Genomic DNA, 23,623 nt, shown 5'->3' with positions numbered 1-23,623 from the left:
AAGAGGTAACATCTTGATTTTCTTAGGAAAATGGGAAAAACAACTTCCTTTTCCAAAGACAGACTTTCATGAGAAGCCTATTATTTAAGATGTTAATCCAGAAGTTCCTAGGTTTTGGTTGGCAGTAAAAAAGTTATTTTGGACAGATTTTTCATGCCAGATGGCAGTAAAAAACTGCCACACTATAAAATTTGCAGAACTACTGCAGAATAGCTGACAACAGGATCCATGTCACTTGCTAGGGAAAAGAGACTAACGCAATTCTAAGTTTCCAGGCAGAGAAAAAGCAGGAACAATTAGATGTATCATGTACACAGAAGGACCCTCTAGCAAAGTAATGGAAGAAAATAATTCTGATGCCACGTGTACTTCAATTACTCTGTTTACACTCATAACACATTTGCATTACAAATGATGCAGTAATGTTTAAATTGATTAAAAATATATAAATATATAGGGTGAGGAGTGAGGTAAAAGCAAATACAAATCCCAGCTTTAAGTCACACACCTACAGACTGGACAGAGAGTCCACCAGCTGAGCTCACATTTTCAGGTGGATTGCAGTTGATTAGCAACATGTGACATGTATGTGATTTACTCCACTGAAAAAACCCATCCCTCTATTTAGGATTTTATTTGCATTCTCAGGACCTTATCATTTGGGATTATGTAAAACTGGCAGCTGCTTATAATTATTTGGGGTTTGAGTAGAAATAATTAAAAACATCTGCCTTTATCTTAATACTACCAGACTTAAACCCATGAGCTCGGTTATACCTAACTTCAAAGCTGAAAGCAAAGAATAAAAGAAAGCTTCACATATTGCTAACAAATTTTCAGTGATTCATTTATATGTACAACCAGTTATTCAGCAGCCTTCAAACCTTTAATTATCTTTTAAATATATGTAATTTTGCACTTCTAATTAGACAGCAATTTAATGCTCTCACAGGGATTCAGATGGGCTGTCTTTTTTGAAATGTAAACTCCAATAGGAATAATCATTGGCATTCAAGTGATTGAATTCTTCAGTTATTTAAATGAACGTGAGGCATTTACACTGTTCAAATCATTTAAATATTCTGCTGTCAGCTACAGCTGTAGAGTTTTATGGAGTCACTGAATAAAGCAAGGGTAAGTGTAGGTTATCTTACGTTCCAGGCGGGACTCCCCAGAGAGAAATGAGATTTGCTGCTTATGAAAGGCTAACACTGCTTAAGTGGGGCATTAATGTTTCCCCTGAGACTCGGATTTCTCTGTTTTTCTATATTAGGAGAAAAAAATTTTCCCAGAATTTACAGCTACAAAAGACTTAGCACTGATCTAGCAATCTTTAAATACTCCAGGTGCTTTAGCTTAATACGATATATCGTGACAGTCAACATTCTAAGTTTAAAACGGTGACCTAGGCAGCTAAACCACCAATATAGTTCTGTGAGGGTACTACAATATATACAGGAGCTTTGATTTCTATGTGTAACTTTCCGTATTAAGACTGATAAAATTAAAGAAAGATGTGCATCATCTTAGAGAAAGCAATGTATCAATTGAATTGGTTCACAGAGATAGAAAGAGCATTCACATGTAGCCATTTGAAAAATCACCATTACTAGCCTTCCTGAGCTTAGAGTGAATATATGCCTCAATCTTCTCAGAGAGATAGAGGATTTTGATTTAAACTCAGAAATATCACAAAATCCTTTGTCATCGTGGATGTTACTAGATTAATTCATAACACATTCTTACTCTTACATTTATCAAAAAAATAGTAGAATCTGAATAAAAGATGCAATTTGATTCCATAACATATGCATTTGTCTTTAAATGCATATTTTCTTTAATTAAGGAACTTGAGCTTCTGGTTCAGAAACGTCGAGTATTCTACCCTAAGTGAACCTAACAATTACTGAAAACAAAATCCCTCTTTACTCCCTGAACAAAAATACAAATTCCATTGCCAACTATGAATCAAAAAAGCCACAGACTTCACAAAATCTACTAGCAGTCTTGCTACTATTCGCTGAAAACCACACAAATATTAGGACCGAGAGGCAACAGTACAAACGCCTGACACCAGATAAGATTCACAAAGGTGTCAGTCTGTCACTATGGCAGACGCTAATCTTTCAGTGGCATTCCTTAATTTCTCTGTAATCCCACTACACTTTCCTAAGAAAGCAGTTTTCCTCTGGCACCAACATTTAACAGACTACACAATGACAGTTAATGAGCAATCAGCCACAATTAATATGGTGGTTGCTTTTAAGTGTATGTAAAAAGCATATATCACTTATTACTCTTCCTTTACATTCAGTAAGCTCATTTCTTTGGCAAAGCATACCATTATCATGACATATTTTGCATTTTTACATGTAATGGAGTAACACCTAGCACACTGCAAGTGCTAACATGATAACGAAAAGCAAGCAATTAAATCTGACATAACTGTTACTGAGAAAAACTTTGTCCTCTTGTTTGCATTTCAAGCATGTGTAAGGAGCCTCAGAAACCAAATTACTTCCTTGAAAATCTCAAAACTCACTTTTGAACTCCCCAAAAATTCATTATTTTCTACATGGTAAGTTGTGGTTTTAAAATAAATATAAAATTCAAAATTACATCATACAGTTTAAAATACTCTTTTCTGGATAATAAAATACTTCTCTGTAAAAAAAATAGACTTTTAATCAAAATGCAGCATATAGGACCATTCTGATACAGCAATATTAAAAAAATTCTGAAACATCATTACCATCAGCTATAGTTTCTTGAGTTGCCATTGGAGTATTTTTATATCGGAAATGCACCCTGAAAAGGGCATAATGTGTAAAAAGATGTAAAACATACTTATCCACTATGTAATTAAAAAAAAAAAAAAAAAAGGCTTTGAAATACAGCAGAAAGCGGACCAAGGCAATTTTCATTTAGATTCTAGTTGAGACGAGTGTCTAACACCCTAGTTGGCACTGGACACCCCCCTCCCCCGGCCGGCCGGCACACGCCGCCCCCCGCGCCCTCGGCGGTGCCGGGGCGCCACCGCACGGCGGCTCCTCCGCACGGCGGCTCCTCCGCACGGCGCAGCCCCGGCGGGGCACCCTGCCTGTCCCGGGGCCCGCCCCGGCAGCGGTGGCGGCAGCGGCTGGGGGAGGTCGGGGACGGGACAGCCGGTGACCGCTGGGAGAAAGGGACGGCACGGCCTAAGTGGATTGGGGAAGAAAAGGGCAACAAAAGGAAGGGAGATAAAATCAGAGTTTCTGTGTATGTGAAAAACGCGCGGGCAATTTACACTCATTTAATTGGCAAGGCCTCACAAGCGCTCTCTTTCTATTCTTCAAAAGGAATTTCCAAGGGATTCCTTATTCCCTGATTATCATGATTTATTAAGTTGTTTGTCAAGACTCATCGCTCTAGTGATGTCTTTTAGAGAAGAATGTAACCAAAAGTTCTTTCCGGTCCCTCTATGGCAACAGTCACCCCTGAAAACTTCCAGCCAGCACTGAGTTAGAAGTCTGTGGCTACTTCAGCAGCTGTCGTAAACCTTTACAAGTACCTTCTGAGTATCTAGGAAGTACTTTCGTCTTCTTGCTGCAATTACTCCCACCAGCTGCCCATGCCCACGCAACCGGTCATCCTAACTGAAAGCCAAGTTTATTCAAAAAAAAAAAAAAGCAGAAGAAACAAGAGAGGAAATCTCCAGGAAAAACATTTTTAAACAGAAACCCAATAGGCTAATCAGCACAAAAATGTAGCTAGCTTAATGATTAAAGATACTGGTCAGCATAAGATAAAAATCTGGTGCAACAGGAAGCACTCTTCCTCAGCGGCTGTTTGCTATCCTGCCTGTCTGCTCAGTGTCCCCTAAGACAATTCCTTAAAAAGCAGTATGTCAGCTTCAGAACCAACAGATATGGCCGCTGGGGTTAGTAGCTCAGGAGTCTAGTAATTTTCTAGCTTTACATCACCACAGGAAAATATAATAGCAATATAAACCAGTGTGGATCAAGTCAGTAATTGTAAACTCTAACCCACCCAAATAATTTTAGATAATATCTTTGGTGAACTATCTAATTCCAGTCCTACATGCCTATTGTCACAAATTTCGTGGAATGTTTTGCCACTAGGTACAATGGTATCAGCATTCAGCCTGCAATATTAATCTACGGGCCCAAGCCAGCAATCATTTCACTCTCAAAAACTCCACTGAAGTCAACAGAAGACTCCCACTACGCATTACTGACAGAACCCAGAGGTAAAAATGACTCTTCCAAAAAAATGAAATGAACAGACCATGAATATATCACAATGAGTTCCCTGTAGTTGACAGCTTATGGGCTACTGCCCAACATTTTGATTTTAAAAAGAGAGACTGTTGTATAAGGTAATGAAATAAGTGCCTTCCAGACGTACACTGGGGCGAGGGATAGTAACAGAAAACAACCTTTTGCCTTACTAAAACATGCCACCACAACAGAAATAAGGAAAGAGGGTAACGCCCTTTGTCAATCTAACTTCAAGCTATCCACTGTTCCTGGATTTCATTACCCTCTGTTCATTAAAATACCTATTCTGTAATGACTAAATACTAATATTTATAAAGGAAGTAATTTGCCAGAAGAAAAAGGGACAGTAGAGCAAATGCATGTATTGTCAAATTCTTGCAACGTAGGTAAGGAACTTTAAAATATATATTCCTATGGCTTGCAAATATACACTGTCAGATATACCTCTGATACCTGAAGATTTCAAAAGCAGTTTTAAGAATCAAGACCAAGTCATGATTTTAATATTATGAAAATTGGGGAATACTATAAAAAATAATGCATTTTTATCCAATTTAGAATGAGATATTTAAAAAAACCCCCAAAACCAAAACAAACCCCCCACCACCACCAACTTCACGTGCGTTTTAATACATACAGAGATAAGAAAAAATATTCTGAAGGTAATGGCCAATCATGAATGAAAAACAATCTCCTATCACATTTTCCATTGCAACAGCTAAAAACTTTGAAGACAACTTCTCCCCACAATGTGGCATTTCCCGCAAAGAAAAAAAGTTTGATATAAAAAGTTTACATTAAAGCATAACACCATTTATTTCAGCATTTTAACTGCTGAGGTGAATTAACATAACTAGTCTAATACAAATTTTCAAATAGCAAATTGTAGGAAAAGATGCAGAATGCATCTCAAATTTTAGATCTAGTCAGTGTGCTGGTAACTTTGGCTCTTTTAAGCAATTTTGAGGTTATGTCTATGGTGCAGCTAGATGTGAGATAAAAGCCAAATTACACAAAGAGTCACTTGACATGGACAAGCTAGCTGAGGTAACAAAGCAGTGAAGATGCAGCAGAAGAGACCTGAAGGTGCATTAAAAAAACTTTGTATATAATCCAGGTGCTCTTTGTATAGAATCCAGGTTTTGTACAGCCCCTATTGCTGCCTCTTCTCTGCTATGGTTACCAAATAACGTTCAGTGGGAAATTTCAGTCAGAAAAAGAAGTAACATGGAAAAATGGATAAATACGTCATCAGAAAAATACAGAGAACATGACAACAAAATGCAGAAAAGAGTAGAAAAACATTACAGCAAGATTGAAAATATTGATTGTTTATTGTGGTAAGATTTAATGAGATAACAATCAGAAATTATACAAAGTAAGAAATGGAAAAGAACAAATAGATCAGGAGCTTCTGCTTTCTATATTCATAACATAAGAACTACTTCTAATGAAATCTGAAAACCAAATTCAAAATAAAAACTGTGCATAACAGTTACAATATGAAAAATCAGTACTACGAGAAATCAGCAGACTGACAAAAATGAGTGTGTTAGTATGGATAACAGAAGTATCTACTCTAATAAGTCTTAATGTTAAAATGTTAGCACCAAATGTTTATGAGCAGAAGCCTATCTGAAACTCTTAAAATTTATACTGACTGCTGCGAGATTTTCCACATCCACTTGCTCAGTTCCTGCATCTTCCTCAGGAACAATCTCATGTTGGACACTGCTGGAAATGGGATTCTGGACTAGATGGGTCTAGGTGTCATGAATCAATCTTATAAATCCTGCACTTACATACTTCTCAGGTACGTAATATCTTGTAGAGACAAAACACATTTTGACTGAGAGGTGAAATGCTTAGGTATCGATTTAGTTTTCTACGTTCCTTAAGAGTAAACTGCTTCTACCGAGGCTGGAAGTTTTTTACTGCCTGCTATTTATATATTTGAGTAGCAGAGCTCCTAATTCCCATAAAACAAGAAGATACAAATTCATCATTATGAAAAGTCATCTGTGGCGAGTGTAGAGATGAAAAAAAGTGGTCACTGGAGCATCTCAATTTAACTGACTGGAGTCTGAGTTGTCTATACCTGGATAAACAGCTTTAGTGTCTCACCATTGGAACGGTAAAAAAGCCAATGGGATAATTTGCAAGAGCCATTTCTGAGAATTGTACTGCTTATTGGCCAGTAATTTGCCAAATTCTCTACAGGCATTGTCTTCCTTTCCACAGCTGTGAAAAATTCTGCCATGCAGAACCATAGGTGATATTCTTAGAAGAAAAATGACAATTGAACCTTTTATTTTAAAATTCCTTCCAAGATACTTTAATGTCTGCTTTGCAATTAGATTTTCTGGCCACTTTACAGTGAAGTTACTGAGAAAATGTTTTTCCATTCACCCATGATAGTCCCCCTGTTGAACTTTTCAAAAGCTCTACTCCAGTTAAAAAATAAATAGGGAAACAATAAGTGCGAATACAAACATTAATTAAGTGTGTAATTCCTAGCCCAAATCTTAGAAAGAAAAATTCTTTGGGTGAATGAAAACATCAAATATGCTACTGACTTAATAAATGATGCTTTTCAATAATTTTATTTTTTTATGAAACTATTCATCCAATTAATATTTCTGCTTTCACTAAAATATTGTTAAATCGGACATTACTTGAAGTGCCCGCATGAGAAATACATATGGCATCCGTGTGTATACAGCAGTGGAATTATTAATACTGATGCTTTCCTAAGAGTTGATAGTGATGGAACACTTGCAAGTGCTGTTCCTAAACAATGATGCAATCAAGAATGTAACAGTTCTCTAGGGTGTTAAGTTGATAAACATTTGCGTAACAGGCACTTCTATTTTTCTTGCTGTGATTAACGCAAACAAGATGATAAGGGAAACTAAAGGTAAAATTTGCTGCTATTTCTCTTTTAGTACAAAAATCCCTTGTGCCCCTATTTTGCTTAAGAATATGCTTTATTGAAATTTCTACACGTATATTAAATTAGCTTTAACACTTTAATATGACAAATAGGCGTTATTATATAGCAATAGAGCATTCCAGCATTCCGTTTCAATGTAAAATGAACATAATTATAGCAATTTTTGGCTTTGCCATTTTGCAGTAATGGAGGCCTGCATCTGTTGCAGAAACAACTTGTATATTTATTTTCTTTTATTTTTTTAATGCTAATCTTTGTTTCTACAGGTAAATTTACCATGAACTAGAATGTGTTATAAAGCAATATAATGTAACTGGTCTGTTGTATTTAATTTTTTAATGAATATTACATTATTCACGCTAAAAGAAAAACAAATGCAACACATATAGCTAAATAAAATATATTAGTAAAAGGTATCCTTACCAAAGGCCTAAGTTCTGGATGAGTCAAAATGTATCCATTGTTTGTAATAGCAAAAGCGTATCCATGAATACCTAACTGTAAGAGTAAATGAGAAAGAAACACTAATTAGCATGGTCTCCAGTAAATCATAAACAAAAGAACAGGCAAAAATTTAGTTATCCAGGGCTTAAAGCTGGCATTCATAATGCTTATCTGCATAGTATTTCATTATAACATATGCAAAGCTCTGATCCTTGACATTTAGTGAAAACAAGAACCTGTCATTGTCATCAGTTCAGCATATAGCATGATTCTAAATTGTCACACACACTTTGCTATCTAGGGCACTTATTTCTATGTGCTTTAGAGTGAATTAGATATACTTGTATATAGGAGACACCAGAGCATGTGGCCTACACCATATCATGTCCCAAAGCAAAGGGATACTGGAATTTAATAAATTCACATATTCCCAAGAGTGACTAGGTTCAGCTTACTGCACTTGTTCGAGAGATGTTGTAAGAGAATCATTTAAATCAATGGTACAGGATGTACAGTTATAGTGAGCAAGCAGCATGGCCTGTCATATGTGATATTTACATCTTCCAGCCTTAAAGGCATTTTACCTCTCTGTTAATTCAAGTAATTCATCTGGAGCCACAGAAGGAGGCATATTTCTACTAAAGAAACTCCTGTAAGTTTACATATTTGTACCGAGTGGAACTATGGGAGATATTTGAGAGCAATGAAATGCTTTGAGACCTAACAGTAATCAAATTTAGCACTGTACTTATTTAAATAACAATGCTACTCTTTTAACAATATGCCTATTACACAGTTGATTGCACCCACTGAATGCAATAAATGTACCTTCAAATCATTCATGTGGCCGTTCAAACATTCCTTCTTAGCATAAACTTGCTGTTACTGTAGAATCTTTCTGCAGCTTCAGTATGTAACTTTTACCTTGCAAAGAGTACATCTCGCTATACTTTCTCACCCATTTTTTGAATTCTGAAATAACGTAATATAACATCCCATATATCTTTATTTAACATCTTGCTGCACTGAGGTATTAAAAACCAACCAACGAACCAACCAACCAGACCAAAAACTCTAGAACTTCACATTTCTCACTACTAATAACCTTTTTAGTTTACTTCAGTACATTCTTAAATACTTTGCTGAAGTGGGTCCTTAGGAATTTGTCTGGCATAAAGCAACATGAGCAAAGTTGACAAGTCAGAATCATTTCTAACAGGCAAGTAGGACAGCAAGTCTGTTGGCTTCTGTAATTTTCTGGAAACATAAACCAGAGTATGATATTATGGCAAGGTCATAGAGAAAACATACCAGGTAGATTTATAACGTCTCTCTGTGAATGATTGTATATGGTCAACTGTATCTGCCATACAGAAGATTGTTTCATAAATTAGCGGTTTTCCTAAAGCAATAAACTTCAGTGAAAGTAATAGAAGGTGATATGTTCTTGGCATCTGTTCATAAAGGAGGGATAACCAAAATAATAACAGTGGACATATTTTACCTATTATAGTATGACAAGTGAACTAGCTGTTGGCTAAATATCAGATCTCAAGTATAATTGTCTGTGTTGATAACTGCAGAATGACTTCCAAGCAATGGAAGTCAGGTAAGGAAACAAATGTGGGTGGTATACTTCACAGGAAAAAAATATTTGCCTATTTGAAGCAAACTACCCAGACTCCAAGAGTAGTATTTTATTGTGTGTTGTGCGATATGTGAAACTGCACTCTCTATGCACTGCAAATGCTTTCGCTTGAGATACACTACCACTTACAGCAGCATTGCCATTTTAAACCTTGAACTCTGTCTCTGACAGATTCAGAAACGAAAAAACTTTTTCTAACTGCTGTGACATGCCACATGAAAACTAAGTATTACTAAATCCAACTCTACCTTATTCAGGAGACACTGCCACTGACATCTGGGGGAGTTTAGTCTAGATAATGACTGCTGAAAATAGCTTATTATTATTCATCTTCCTCAGCATAAAATCCACCTCATCCAAGCCGAGAGAATTCCAGGTCAGCAGAATTCTATTTCCAACCAATCATTTTATATCCCTGTGTGAATTTTATTTCACATGCTGCCTCTACAGGAATGGGTCCCAGGGGTGGTTATGCTCTTGCAATTGCATGGTCTTTTTACTGTTCAGAAATGTTTATGGTATGTGAGACTGGAAGTTATAACTCAAGTGATTTCACTAACCTAACTGTATTGCATGATATTGTTGTCTCCTGTAATAATCCTCTCTTGCATTACATCCTGCAATATAAAATGTACTTTCAAATAAAAAGTCTAATATTCAGAAAGAGGATCGTGTATTACTTCCACAGAAAACTGAGTCGTAAAAAATATAGTATCATATAACAAAACTAGAAATTTTAATTTTCCTGCCTATCTTCTCCTTTTCTGAATCACTCTAACTGTGCTGCAATACCTGTTATTCAGGCCCCACACTCTCTCTAGGTTCCTGTATTCAGACTATGTCCAAATCTTACAGATGACTTCTGAATAACATCGCTGTGATAGGTTTTTTCTATCCAGCCATGCACAGCCAGGCTTTTATTTCTGCAGTTACTACAGCACTGTTCTTCCTTCTCATTACAAATTAAACTTGCTCTACCCATAGCTCCTTAGAAACCTGCTCCAAAGATCGTTTCCATTGTTCCAAATGTTGCATAGGAACAAACTTTGCTCCTTTCTCTTCTACCTTCTACTGAGTTTCTTCATACACAAAAGTATAATATAAGTTGCAGTTCACTAACTTTGGTGGTTAGTGCACTGACACTGTTCTCTGTTATTTATCCAGGCCAGCAATGTCTCTGTTCACTATGTTCTGATATCAGTGTGTAGTCATCTGCTGCCTCTTCCTATAGTCTGCAAATTTTTTTCTAGCTGGGATAGCCTCTGTGTTCTGTGTTTGCATGGCACCTAGTCTACTGGGATCCAGGTCCTAGGAAACTACTCCAATATACCTTATCAACATTTTTGCCAGTATTTTATGCATTATTTTTATCAAATTCTCATTTAATTTAAACTTTCCAGTTACTGCATATTGACCTACAGAATCATTTGGTAATTGCTAATATATTCAAATTAGAATTAAAAACAATAGGAGGATTTTTTTTCCCTCCTAACTAGAATTATGTACAAAACCATGTAGGAATATTCAAAGGCTTTCACAAGTCAGCTTATTTCTCCACCCTCTTCGAAATCAGTAAATGAGAGCATGGCAGCCAATTAAGGGGAAAGTATGACATACAAATTTATGCTCAGTACAGGTACGTGTCAAAATGTAGCTATTGCAATAGCTGGCCTCTTTAGTAAAGGCTATGTACAGTGTATGTGCTTATTTGTCTTGCAAAAGAGTTCCACTAGGAATTAATCGGAAAACATTCATTTAACTTTCATTTGTGAATAAAACAGCACTATGGTAAAGCATTTCAGACATAGAGAAGTAGTGAAATACTAACGTATTGCATCAAATTTAAATGAAAACTAATTATATCTTTGCATTTGCCTGAAGCCTACTTTTACCGAGTTGCAAACATTTCACAATAGATGAAGTGCATCAAATTTTGAAAACTTGTATGATAAGTATTTTTTTAAAATTATATAGTAGAGTTGTCTCTGACTTTGAAAACTAAGTAGAGGGAAGTATCTAGCAAATACTGGGTAGGAGAGAAGGAACCACTAGTCTGGTTAGTCAGGAACTTGTTCAAGTTACTGAAATAAGCCACTTGCTTTAATTCAGGGAGACATCTGGGACATGGAATTGGGAGAGGAAATGCTACACACCGGCAGGAAGCCTAAAGCCATGTTAAAGATAGATTTTGGTACAGTTTTCATACAAAGTTATGAAAATTTTCAGCATGAATTTTGTGTGCTATTCTGGTTATATTGTGTGGTTGAATCATTTCATTGATTTTATTATGGACAATACTTAATATTACTTTCTAGAGCACACTGTAATCTGCAAAAACATGAAGATCATGCCATCTATTAATTTTTTTATTAAAAACTGCATTTGATCTCAGGACTAATGATATTTAGCCATCAGACACTACAGAGCTAACATTCCTGAGGAAAATGAGCTGAAGTAATGGAGCTACATCAGTATAAACAATATTAACATGCTAAATAAATGATATTATAGATATTATACTGAGTATAAAGGACATATTATCATTTGTGTATTACCTTGTATTTTGGAATAGTTTTTAAGAGCTCTTTAACTGGAACATCTGTGCCAACTACTCCAAGAAGAATCCCTTTAGATCTCTGAAAAGAACAATTAAAGATGCACTTGGAACCACAATAATATCAAACATTCTCACTGCTCATTTCACATTGCAGCTACTCTGCAGAAGTGATTAGATGGCAGGCAAATTATTTAAAAAGTAAGGAAAGCAGACACTGGTACAACTCATCATTTAATCAATAATATTGCTGCTTTCTACTTTATCTGCAATTAACATAGAAAAGGCATGCAAACTTTTGATAGCTCTTGAGTCCCTCAACAGAAAACTTCCTCATGCAAAATAGTTTTTAAGTTAAAAACTACTGTTAAAAATATGTTACTCCCTTCTTTCCCAATTTCATTTGATAAACAAAAGAGAAAGATTAAGCATTAAGGGGAAAGCATATGTAATTTTCTTTAATAACCTGTTAAATTAGTAAAGATAAACAGATATATACATATGACTAATTAAATTCTGAGTCTATGAAATAAAAGCGTATCAGTGCAAAGAAGAAAAGGATATAGATTATATGCTGTAAAAAGGTAATATAGAAGTAAGAAAACCCTAAAGCTTAGTGTCATCTGAGATGTTTCTTAGACATAGGGTTTTGTTATTTTACTATGGTTTCTAGAGTATAGTTATTTGGGATTATTTGTCCGCATTTTCATGCTAAAAAAGGGACAGTAAGTGCAGACAAAATAACAAGAAGAAAAATTTTTAGAGTAGGCTAAAATCTTATTAGGTCCATGAAAACAACTTCACTGCAGTCACCCCATTATCACATAACAGAAATAGTCTGAGTACTCACAGTCTCATTTTGTTTACTAAATACTGGCATGGCAACAGTTGTCATCAACACCAATCCCTGATCATCAGCAAGCTATATTTGAAAAAGAAATATTATCTCTAAGAACTAAGGAACAATTACAGACATGTGACTGCATTTTTCAATTACATTCTCTTCTTTTTAAATGAGATAAGGCAATTTAGATAAATTACATTTATGTAGTTGGACTTGCAGTCAGTGTAGACCAGCCCCAGCCCCATCTCAACTCTACCAGCTCTGCCTACCCCACCATCTGCATTGGCAGGAAGGATGCCTCATCTTCATTCCTATTGCAGTCTCCCATGAGAGATACGAAGGGGCTGAAATGTGGATTGTGGAAGCAGCATGTGCAGTAGCAAAGCAGCTGGAGCTCTGTTCTACATCTTTCCCAGTGTCATCTGTGCCAACATTGCCTCAGGCTGTTTTCTCCCAGCAAGGAACAAGAGGTCATGAGTTGCATGCACTTTGTTCTGGTCCAGACTGAGATCTCATCAGCTAACACAGCGGCAGAAAGGATGACGGCCAGTTAGGATCCCAGGAGCATCTTTGCTCCATCCGGTTTCAGTTTGCTGGACAAAGAGGTGGCATGAAGTGTTAGCTGATTCTGCACATCAGGTTTCAACATACTTCTTCAATTTAGGGAGAAAACAGATCTCCTGACCTTGGTTCCATTCAAGAGAAACATGTAGAATGCTTATTATTGGCCACAGGAGAGTGACATTGCTCAGACTATTGTCTCTTCACGCCCTCTGGCCAGACAACATCTTTGCCATGAGGCAAACTGTGATGCTCAAGACAAGCACTGCTCTGTGTGCCTGTAGATCTTCACCATCTACATATGAACGATAACTCAAGCAGGAAGTTGAGAGTTACTGCCCCTATAATTTGGGAAGACGTTTAAAGTTGAAGAGGCTTATTCAACATTTTAAAGCATGACATATCCAGTTATAACCACAACTGGAGATTTTGTAGAACACAATTAAAGTTTAGTTTGTTGCATCTGTGTTTAGCCAAATGGACAAGGCAATAAAGATGATCTTCCTTAAGACATACCGTAGGTGATAGTCATGCCCAGTTGCAACTATGATATTCTCCTACTACCCCGACCATCAGTATCACATTTTCTGTACTCAGGCAGTATTTCTAATACATTTCTTTGAGAATTGCTGCAATTTTTATTTTTTGTTAACAAAGCTTTTGTTATTAATGAAACAACAGCTATCAACTCCCCAGATATTCAGAACACAAGTCATATATTATGACCAGGGTATTTATGAAGCATGTTTCATATTAACAAATCAGATAGATAAAATCTAGAACATTACATGTTTTGCAGCTCCCAGTCTGCTTCAGGAGGGTTTCAGGTTTCCCAATCAAGTATATTTCCTGACACATGGCATTATCTCATGGTGAGGAAGAATGTTTGTAGACATAGGAACACAAATGGGCTTTAGGATCAAGCTTTATATCTGATAAGGTATCTATAGGGACATGAGGTGAAATCAAGTTATGATCATGTCTGCCTTTGTTTGTTTGTTTGTTTTCCTTTTGTCCTGGTTTCACCTGAGATAGAGTTAATTTTTTTCCTAGTAGCAGGTTTAGTGCTGTGTTTTGGATTTAGGATGAGAATAATGTTGATAACACACTGATGTTTTGGTTGTTGCTCGCAATGTTTACACCAAGTCAAGGAACATTTCAGCTTCTCACACTGCTCTGCCAGCGAGGAGGCTGCAGGTGCAAATGAAGCTGGGAGGGGACATGGCCAGGACAGCTGACCCAAACTGACCAAAGGGATATTCCCTACCATATGATGTCATGCTCAGTATATAACTTGGGGGAAGCTGCCCAGGTGCTGGGACTGCACCTCAGGAACTAACTGGGCATCAATGGTCTGCAGGTGGTGAGCGATTGTGCTGTGCATCACTTGTTTTGTATATTCTATTATCATCATTATTGCTGTTGTTGTTCTCTCCCTTTTCGGTCATATTAAACTGTCTTTATCTCAAGCAACAAGTTTTACCTTTTTTTTTTTTCTGATTCTCTCCCCCATGCCCCCTGGAGGTGGGCAGAGTGAGCAAATGGCTATGTGGTTGTTTTAGCTGCCTACCGGGTTAAACCAGAACACTTTTCTAATAAGGAGAGAGATTTCCAGCCTGGATATAATCCTTGATCTCTTAAGCAATAGTAAGTTATTAAACAAAACATCCAAAACATCCAACAAAAACCCCAAAACCAACAACTCAGCAAAATACTGGGAGTCCTGAGGTTGCACTTGAAAGTCAGATGCAGCTGAACTAGCATAAGAATTTACTCTCCTTGACCAGAATAGTACAATCAAGCACGCTGACATGATTTGTATGGAGAGGAGCCTTCTGCGGTATGACAGTCAACAGTCCCAAACACATGTACACCAGGAAGTGAAAAAGCATTCTGCCGATTATGGGGTGACATCTTGGAGCATTTAGAGATTTTATATGATTGCCCAGGGTTGTTGTTCTCTGACATTATGTATTTGTCAAGTATCAGTACAGTATTAGTTTACAAGTCCATTCACTCTCAAGAGATTACTAGAAACAATTTATTGAATAGGATGCCAGCCAAGGGACTGTCAGTAAAGTTTTAGGGTGTTAGAAATTCTTCAAATGAAGAAATAAAGCAGCCTGGAATTCCTGGGAAATTCTGAGATAATAGGTCATTAACTCTCAAAACTAACTATGGAAGCATGCAGGTAATGATTGCCCTTTAATTATGATATCTTCAAGTACCAGCAAGGGTTGGCTGCTGCAATCAGTTCTATACAAGTGCAATCTTATAGTCCAGCCTGTTTGGGGTTTTTTTTGTTTGGCAGATGAACAGGTTGTTGGCCACTTCCATAAGGGGAGTCAGCAAATAACTGGATGATAGATGACTCATATTTGCAATGTTTCACTGCGTCACCAGCTCAAGCGCCAGTATTTACTTCACAAAAATTGTTAGATTGTGAGGAATTATCTGCTGGGGAGGAGCACAGCTTTATTCCCTGGGCAATGACATTTTGGCAGAAATACTTTGAAATAGTAGAATGTTAGCCACTGGGTATTTCTGCTAAGACAATTAATGCTAGAGTCCATTAATAAATTACAAAAGAAGACATGATCTAGGTATTTTGCATTGTTGCTTTGCAAGTCTGACAATTTCTTACATATAGCAGAACTCTGTCACAGCTCATGCAAGTGTTTGAAAAATTTAGTGATTCTGAGGAAGAAAACACAGTAACATACTGTCTAATCACTGATAAAACTTCAGCTTATATTAGTTGCACTCAGAACAAACATGTAACACTGATATCCTCAGCAGCGGCTAGGATTTTTTTTTTTAATCATCAAATACTTCTAATTAGAAATTAACGCCTAATGAAAAATGTTAAATATCACAAACTCAGAATAACAAAATCAATATGTAATGATAAAGTCTCTGAATGACTGTAAATTTAACAGTTCAGGTTATTCTGTAATTAGTAATAAACTCTTCGGTTACTAAATTATTATTCATTTTTCCCCAAAAGAAAATGTAGACGATCCTTAATGATTCCTGAACTCATCAACTGGACATCACAAAATCATAGGCTCAGAGAAGAATTAGGTAGGCATGTAAAAAAGACGACACTCTAGTTAAACATTTCTTACAGGAAACATCTTCCAGAATGTTTTTGGTTGGTTGGTTCCGCCCCCGCCCCCCCAATAAGCACAAAATGCATGTTTCTAAGCAGGGAACAAGTAACTCGGTTACACATAGAATCAGGGTTTTTTTAGTGTTATTGGCAAACACAGAGAATGATACTTATCCTAATATAATGGAATAAAGTCACCAGATGGATGGTCACTAGTTACATACAGTGAAGGGCCCTCAGGAATGATTTAAATGTGAGGCACCCTGAATTTAATCTCAATCTTTAAATAGGCTGTACCTTATACAAATTTTGATCTTCCAGTCTCCTAGGAGTAACTAATTTTTACAAAGGTATGCTTTATGTGGCATAATAATTCCCCACAGTCTGATGATTCAGAATAGTTTAAAGCTACATGCTAAACTTACTTGGTTCATACTTATTAACCCTCACATGTTCTGGGGCTTGGCAGGGTTCATGGGACACAAAGAGTAAGGTTTGACAAAAATATATTCACACAATATTATGTCTGTTACGTATATAGTTTCTGCTGAAACAAAATGTTGCTGGCAGACCAGTTGTGTTCACACATAAGGATTAATTTGGACCGACGTTCACCCAACGTTAGAACCTCATCTAAACATATATGCAGACCTACTAATAACTTTCAATCTTCCAACACTCCGTTTTAAATTCTTGTTCTGTTCTCAAAGAAAACCCTCTATTTCTTTTCTTCCCCTCTACTACTATACTCTGGGTTTTTTTCCCCAGTGCTTAATAACGTCTCTCTACCCATCAATTCTAAGTATAAACAAATCAAGTGTCTTTCTATGTCTTCAATCTTTATATCCCTGATAAGCATCTAACCTTATTCTTTACCTGGGGCACCATATTAGTTAACACACATAGGCTCTGACTGACATTAAAGTCCTGTCTTTTACCTATTTAGTCACATATCAATTACTGTGCTTTTATTTCCTTCAGGAGTTACATAATATCAAGAAAAAGGCAAGGAAACAAAAGCTGCTTCATCCCCAGCCCTTCAGGAAAATAAAAATTCTACTGGCAAGCTCCAACACTTGAGGCTACCAACAGATGAGAACTAAGGAAAAGGTATGTGCTTTGAAGTGCCTTTCAAAATATGTTATTGCTCAGTATTTTTTGCTATAAAATTAAACAATAACAATATAAGAAGCAGCATTCAAATGCATCAAAACACTTCCCAGAATCAGTACAACATCCTGCAGGGTGTAAGATGGAACCAAATCAAAATTAGTGGAGTAGTATAAAATTGTCTCAAATAATGGTTTTGTTGGATATTGCTGCCATTTCCTAGGGATGAAATTCTCAAAGATGCTTCAGGAAGTTTCGTTTCCAAATACCACTGACCTCTGCCAGGACTTGGGCATCTAATTTCATTAGGCCTCTGAAAATTCTAGACAGCTATTAATTGTTCTTGCCTTTCTAGGAATATTGACAAATATAACCATAAAGTAATCACTGAAAAACTGCTTAACAGTTTTAGGCCAGTGATGGTATCTGCATACTAACTGAGAATTTTGTTTTGCTTAAACGTATCCGCATAGCCAAGCTTGTTAAGGTGCCTTGCAATTTCAGAAGAAAGTACTTCCTGGTTTCAGAAGTGGATGTGAATTCCAGCTTCTTCAAATTCTTGGTTTTGCATTACTGGAAACAGACAGAAATTAACACAAATAAAAGATAAGACTTCAAGAGCAATGCTTAAGGCATTGTCAGATGCTTCAGTTAGTAAATTAAAATTAGTCAAATGAAAATAAAATAAGAAAATAAATATAGGGACCAAAAAATTTTGGACAGAACAATAAAACTGGAAAAATGTGATAAATTACTCATGGCTTTTTAAGAAGGTATTATAGGTATTAAAGTCACTTTCTTAGAGAGTAATTTCTTAAAAAAGGAAAATGGGGCCAGGCCTGTATTATTTATTTATATTTATAGAATAAATATTTATTTCTATTTACATATACTTTCCTATATTCATTTACATCTGTATTTATATAAGCAGTAACCATCAGAAATGTCTGAAATCAGCAAGCTTCCACTCTTGCAGAGTAAGTCATCTTCGTGCTAACCACCACAGAAGTCTGATTATATGCAGTATGGCACTAAGTGCCTGTTCTTTCAGATTTTCCTTACTCTGATAGATATTTATTCCCCATAGAATAGCAAGAAGTTCCTGGTTTTTCCAAAAGCCAAATTAGTTTACATGAACCTTTTGCATTTCAAAACAAAGCCCTGAGTTTACTTATCACAGAAATTCTACAAAGACATTTTAGTCAAGAAACTGTTTATCCATCTGAATATTGGAATGTTTTATTTTGCAAGCATGGAATGCAATATGGGGAAGTGTCATTGTTTAGGGGGGAAAAAAAGAGAAAAAGAAAAGAGAAAAGAAAAGAGGAAATGACCTAAAGTTTAGTTCAGTTTCTTCTACTCCAATGCAATTAAGTAGTTCTCCGACTGATTCATTTTGATTAAGGACTGCAGTTGATGAGTGCTGTAATCAGCATCTCCCTTAACAAATCAGGAAGATACCTTCATGACAGGAAACAGATTGCCTATGCTAGTTCACATACAAAGGCATCTTCCTTCATAAACACAGTCGGTCTGCGCCTCCTCTCTAAATTCAGTTCCTTCAAACTTCAGTAGTCTTCACTACTCTACTAGCCAGATGAATCTATTGCCCAGTATTGGTCTGCCTAGTTCCTCAGACGGGATAGGACCAGTGGATGCGTCTGGGAGTCCCCAACAATGTATGACACTTGAGTGGCTTCTGCCATCTATACCAGTGTTTTGATCCTGAATAAATTCTCCACAATAACGTGAAAGCAACATGAACGCTCATCACAGTCCTTGTGGCAAAGGCACACTACATACTGGAACCCCTAAACCCAGGCAAATCATGTATACACAGGCAGAGTTCCTTTGCAGCAAGGTATTTTTTTATATTCAAGTTTCTCCTCTGAAAATCAGAAAAAAGGACTCCTCTCTATGCTGAATGAGCATCTCTTTTTCAGTACTGCCAGTGTACAATTAAGTTTTCATACTGCAGCAGCTGTTGTTTCACCAACCATTTCAAAAATTCTTCCATTTTCTACTTTTCTGCTGAGCTGTTGATTTCTGATTTAGTTCTACATTTGAATTTCATCTTCTGCTAAGAATACCAACTCACAATAACATAATTCTTTATAGGCTTTATTAATAAACCAAAAGGAACAAAACAAACCTCAATTTAATCTCCTTCTGAGCTTAGCTTCCACTCACAACCTTCATTAATTAATTTTCTTTCCTTCTTGCCCTTTAGCAGAAGGCATTCCCATCTCTTTTACATCATGAGTGAAACTAGTAGACCTCTTCTGTCAGGTGATTCTGGGAATATTTAAAAACTCTGCCACCATTTAAGCAGAACCACCATTACAAGAAAAATACAAGACAACTTTAGCCTGAGAGCGCTATGATTTGACAGTGCTTGACTGGATAATGAACCTACAAAAAGGTCAAATTGGTGAAATAAGAATTCATGGTAAATCAGTTCAGTGAAATAGTAAATGTATGTGGATTCAGGCATATAGGTATATATGCTTATGAGAGACTACTGAACTGTACAGCCTCTCAGATGTTTATTATTCCTTCAAATCTGGAAAGATATCTTCACATAAACACAAGTAGTTTAACTGTTGTTATTCCTATGGCTCTCTAAAATATGGGATTACAATGGTAGAGTAAAAATACATGTAGTTCAATGCTTGAGTTCAGTTCATTTGAAGTTTGGATGAATTATGCTATGGAATATTTGTTTTTCAACACGTTCATCTAATAGTGTTGCAAAAAAAGTAAGTTCTTGTAGTTTCTCCAACTTGCACCAGTATGTTTTGTCTCAGAATTTCTAGGCTACTTTGGATGACATTGGCAAGAAAAACTAAAACTAGACCCCCAAAGAAAAACATAGAGTTTTCAACTAGATCCCAGGATTTTGTAAGTTATCATCTACAGTCTAAAATGATGAATGAAAGAGACAGCATTAGTGGTTTGCCCCAAATTTGTTCTATTGAAAAGACCCAGTGGTAACAGTTTTAGGCAGGAATCCATACAAGGGCCATGGACACTCAGTTTGATAAAATGCTTAGCAAACAATAATAAACCTTTAAAAATCATCTGAAGAATGAGGAAAAATGCATTCCCAAGCTAAATGACTTAGCTGTTTCGAATAAAGAAACAGAACTTACTCTGAGAAAGCCACAGATCTGTAATGCCTAGCAGTAATTTTATAAATGGAGAAAAACTCCTTTTAGAAATAGATTTAACTGCTGCAGTTTTCCCTTTAACTCCTTGCTGTCCAGGGTTACCTCCCTCAGAACAACTCCAAATAAATCTCCAGAAACAACAAATATACAAGTATCCGCTTACTCCTCACATGAAGAATTTAAACCAAAGAGAGTTTAGCTTCACATCTAGCACTAACATCCATCTCCCAGGACAAAGATTAAGGCAGGGTCCAGAATTACTCCAGGAACACACATACCGGAAAAAATATCCATTTCCGTAGAGGTTTCCGTTACAGCAATAGGAATTTGAGAAGGATCCCTGAAACATTTTCCTTAGGAGTGTACAGTCAAGAAGAGTTACAGGAGATTGTCCAGAATTTCACAGAGTTAGTATTGTCCATATCTATTACTGTTAATACAATGTTATTCTCGCCTACAAATATTGTGAAATGATTACAATGAAGCTGGGCTCTGCCAGCTACGGACCAGTGGATGTCTCCTGAGATGGAACAAGTAAGGACGGTAACAAAGCCCATATCCTTTTTTAGATGATATTCTATTCCTGGGGTTTTTTCAAAGACAATATGCGATATTGTTTCACTTTATCTGGCTATCAAGTGGTATTTTTATATTTTGTTAAATATACACATTCCCTAATTGTTACTGATAAATAAAAAAAAGCAATATAAACAATGTATAAATTCATTTAAATAAAAGGCAAATTTGATGGGGCAATTCTGCTTTTTGTTGCTAATTTTTGAACTATAATTAGTCACAGAAAGGAAACAATTTTTGAGATCTAAACCTCATATTTTTTCCAGTATCTTTCAGAGTTTAGACTTTGTGTTTTAGACAACCACAACTTGTGTCAGGGTTTCTAGAATTTTTTATCAATTTTCACCACATTAAAAAGATATTAATCCAAGAAAATATTACATCTGAAACCTCAAAATATCTTTTTTCTTCTTTTTTTTCTTTTTTTTTTCTTAATAAAGTTTTATTATGTCTATGATATATAACAGGAAATCCTAGCAGGACTGTTCAGCTCAGAAGTTAACTTCCATAGTACTAATTCTATCCAGTCTTCACTTCCCAATTTAAGCAATGCCTGGCAAAACAAAATAAGTGGGTTTTTTACAATAATTTTTTTATTGCTTCACATATTCCTTATTTTTGCACTTACATTGGACTGTAATAACTGTAGTGCATTTCCACAGAACAGGATAGCTGTGGCAGCAAACAGTGTCAAGTCAGACTCATCTCCCACCAATTCTGATTCATGGAAACTATCAAATAACCACAACAATGCCCAAATTTACTCATAGACTAATCTCTAGCCCAATACTATTCCTTTGAATTCTAATCTCTCTGGATCTACAGTTTTCTACCATACCACAGCAGGAGTTTTGATTTTCACAATATTTAATTAAATTACCAACAAGTTGAAGTGCAGAAAAGGTCCATAGGTCGTTATATCTAGAGGACAGAGCTTAAAATTGGAGCTAACATTCTGAATCAAAAAATAAAGCAAGGTTAGGAGATATGACGGGGCTAAACAGAGGCACTCGAGCAACCATTTGGGGAGAGCTGCGCAGCTATGCTGACGTAGGAATCTTTGGTCTGTAGACCTGGAAGGAAATAGAACTTAAGGGACTTGAGTGAGGAAATAGGTCAAAGTGAAGGTCTATTGGCATAGTCTATACAGCCTTGGGAAAAAACAACTGAAAAGCAGGGGAAAAACATTGCTATATTCTGAGGGACTGAAGGCGGGGTGAAGCTGTGGGGCATGGGAACACTGCAAACCCTCTGACAAGGCACCAGCGTTGAAAGTGTTGCCACAATGCTGCTGCTGAAACTTTAACCACAGGCAGCAGTTCTGTAGGGATGTATTTGAAGTATAAGGTTCATGCTGAAGCTTTTTTTTGTGTGTCGTTCCCCCCCACCCATTTTTTTTTATACTACCTTGGGCATAACTTTGCCACCTTCCCAACCCACCCCCCTTCTTCCTTTCCCCACTCCACATTGGCTTGCTTCACGAGGTGCTGTCTTCTCCTGTGACTACTGTGCTTTTATGTGCCAAGTGGAGTCACGAGGCAGGCTGGAAGCATGAGAGAATTGGAACTTGAGCATTTAATTGTGTTTTATGTAGATTACAAGAATAAGGAATAGCTATTATTTTGGCTTAGATTCAAATTATGGCCTAGGACAATATAGGAACCTGCATGAGTGTATTACGTTATAGAGACATTTCTGTGTTTAGCACACAGAAACGAAACACAGAAAACCCCTCATATTGTAAAATAGTTACTTAGCTGGAGTTTGCAAATTGCTGACTCAAAAATGTTATCAAAAGACAGCTTGTTTGTTGAGAATGTGAGAGAAATTCAGAAACTAAATTTAAGATGGTGATTAACATGTAAATAAAAATTTTAATGCAGTTTTCTGAATGGATCACTCAACTTGATATACATTATGAAACTGAAAGACAATAGCTTTTGTCAGCAGGAAACAGATCCAAAGGAATGCTAAATCAGGGTCAAAATGTTTACTTCATGATTATTTTGTACTTCATTAGATTCAATTTAACTCATGTAATTTTATAAAAATGCTAAAATCACTAGTCATGCACTTCAGTGAAATAGCAGGTTTGCAAATTTTCTATTTTCTATTCCCAGTGACAGTTAATTCAACACTTCAAAGTATAAGAAGGTAAATGATGCAGGGAATGATAAATGATGCTCCCAAATGGCTGAAAGATGATAGCATCAAGATAAAAGGAGGGCAAAGCACTACTTACAGAAGTTAAGGGATAACACAGAAAGAGAGAAGAAAGCTGTCAGAAATTTTTGGGCAACAAATATCATGAAAACATTTCTATATAGAGGAAATATGATTCCATTAATGAGACAATCATTAAAAAAACTTT

At 36.3% G+C, this 23,623-nt stretch overlaps 1 protein-coding gene and 1 long non-coding RNA gene across 5 annotated transcripts in view; one reads left to right on the top strand and one right to left on the bottom strand.

The window, feature by feature from the left end:
- The window catches only part of CACNA2D3 (calcium voltage-gated channel auxiliary subunit alpha2delta 3), a 463,402-nt gene that overhangs the window by 110,029 nt on the left and 329,750 nt on the right, over window positions 1-23,623 (bottom strand). For all 4 annotated transcript variants that reach the window (XR_012837017.1, XM_075761986.1, XM_075761987.1 and 1 more), the window contains 3 exons: window positions 12,730-12,801; window positions 11,881-11,961; window positions 7,657-7,731 (listed from right to left, as the gene is read on the bottom strand). Coding sequence is in view for 3 of the 4 variants with exons in the window: in XM_075761986.1 (XP_075618101.1) it covers window positions 7,657-7,731; window positions 11,881-11,961; window positions 12,730-12,801 (228 nt within the window). In the remaining variant the exon portion in view is untranslated. The remainder of the gene's footprint in view (window positions 1-7,656; window positions 7,732-11,880; window positions 11,962-12,729; window positions 12,802-23,623) is intronic.
- On the top strand, window positions 2,500-8,305 carry LOC142603143 (uncharacterized). The gene is made up of 3 exons (XR_012837018.1): window positions 2,500-2,578; window positions 5,992-6,093; window positions 8,279-8,305. It is a non-coding gene; the product is annotated as an uncharacterized LOC142603143 (long non-coding RNA).

The sequence above is a fragment of the Balearica regulorum genome, chromosome 10 (genome assembly GCF_011004875.1).
Source record: "Balearica regulorum gibbericeps isolate bBalReg1 chromosome 10, bBalReg1.pri, whole genome shotgun sequence".
Taxonomy (NCBI): Eukaryota; Metazoa; Chordata; class Aves; order Gruiformes; family Gruidae; genus Balearica; species Balearica regulorum.
This window is presented reverse-complemented; position numbering and strand designations above follow the sequence as displayed.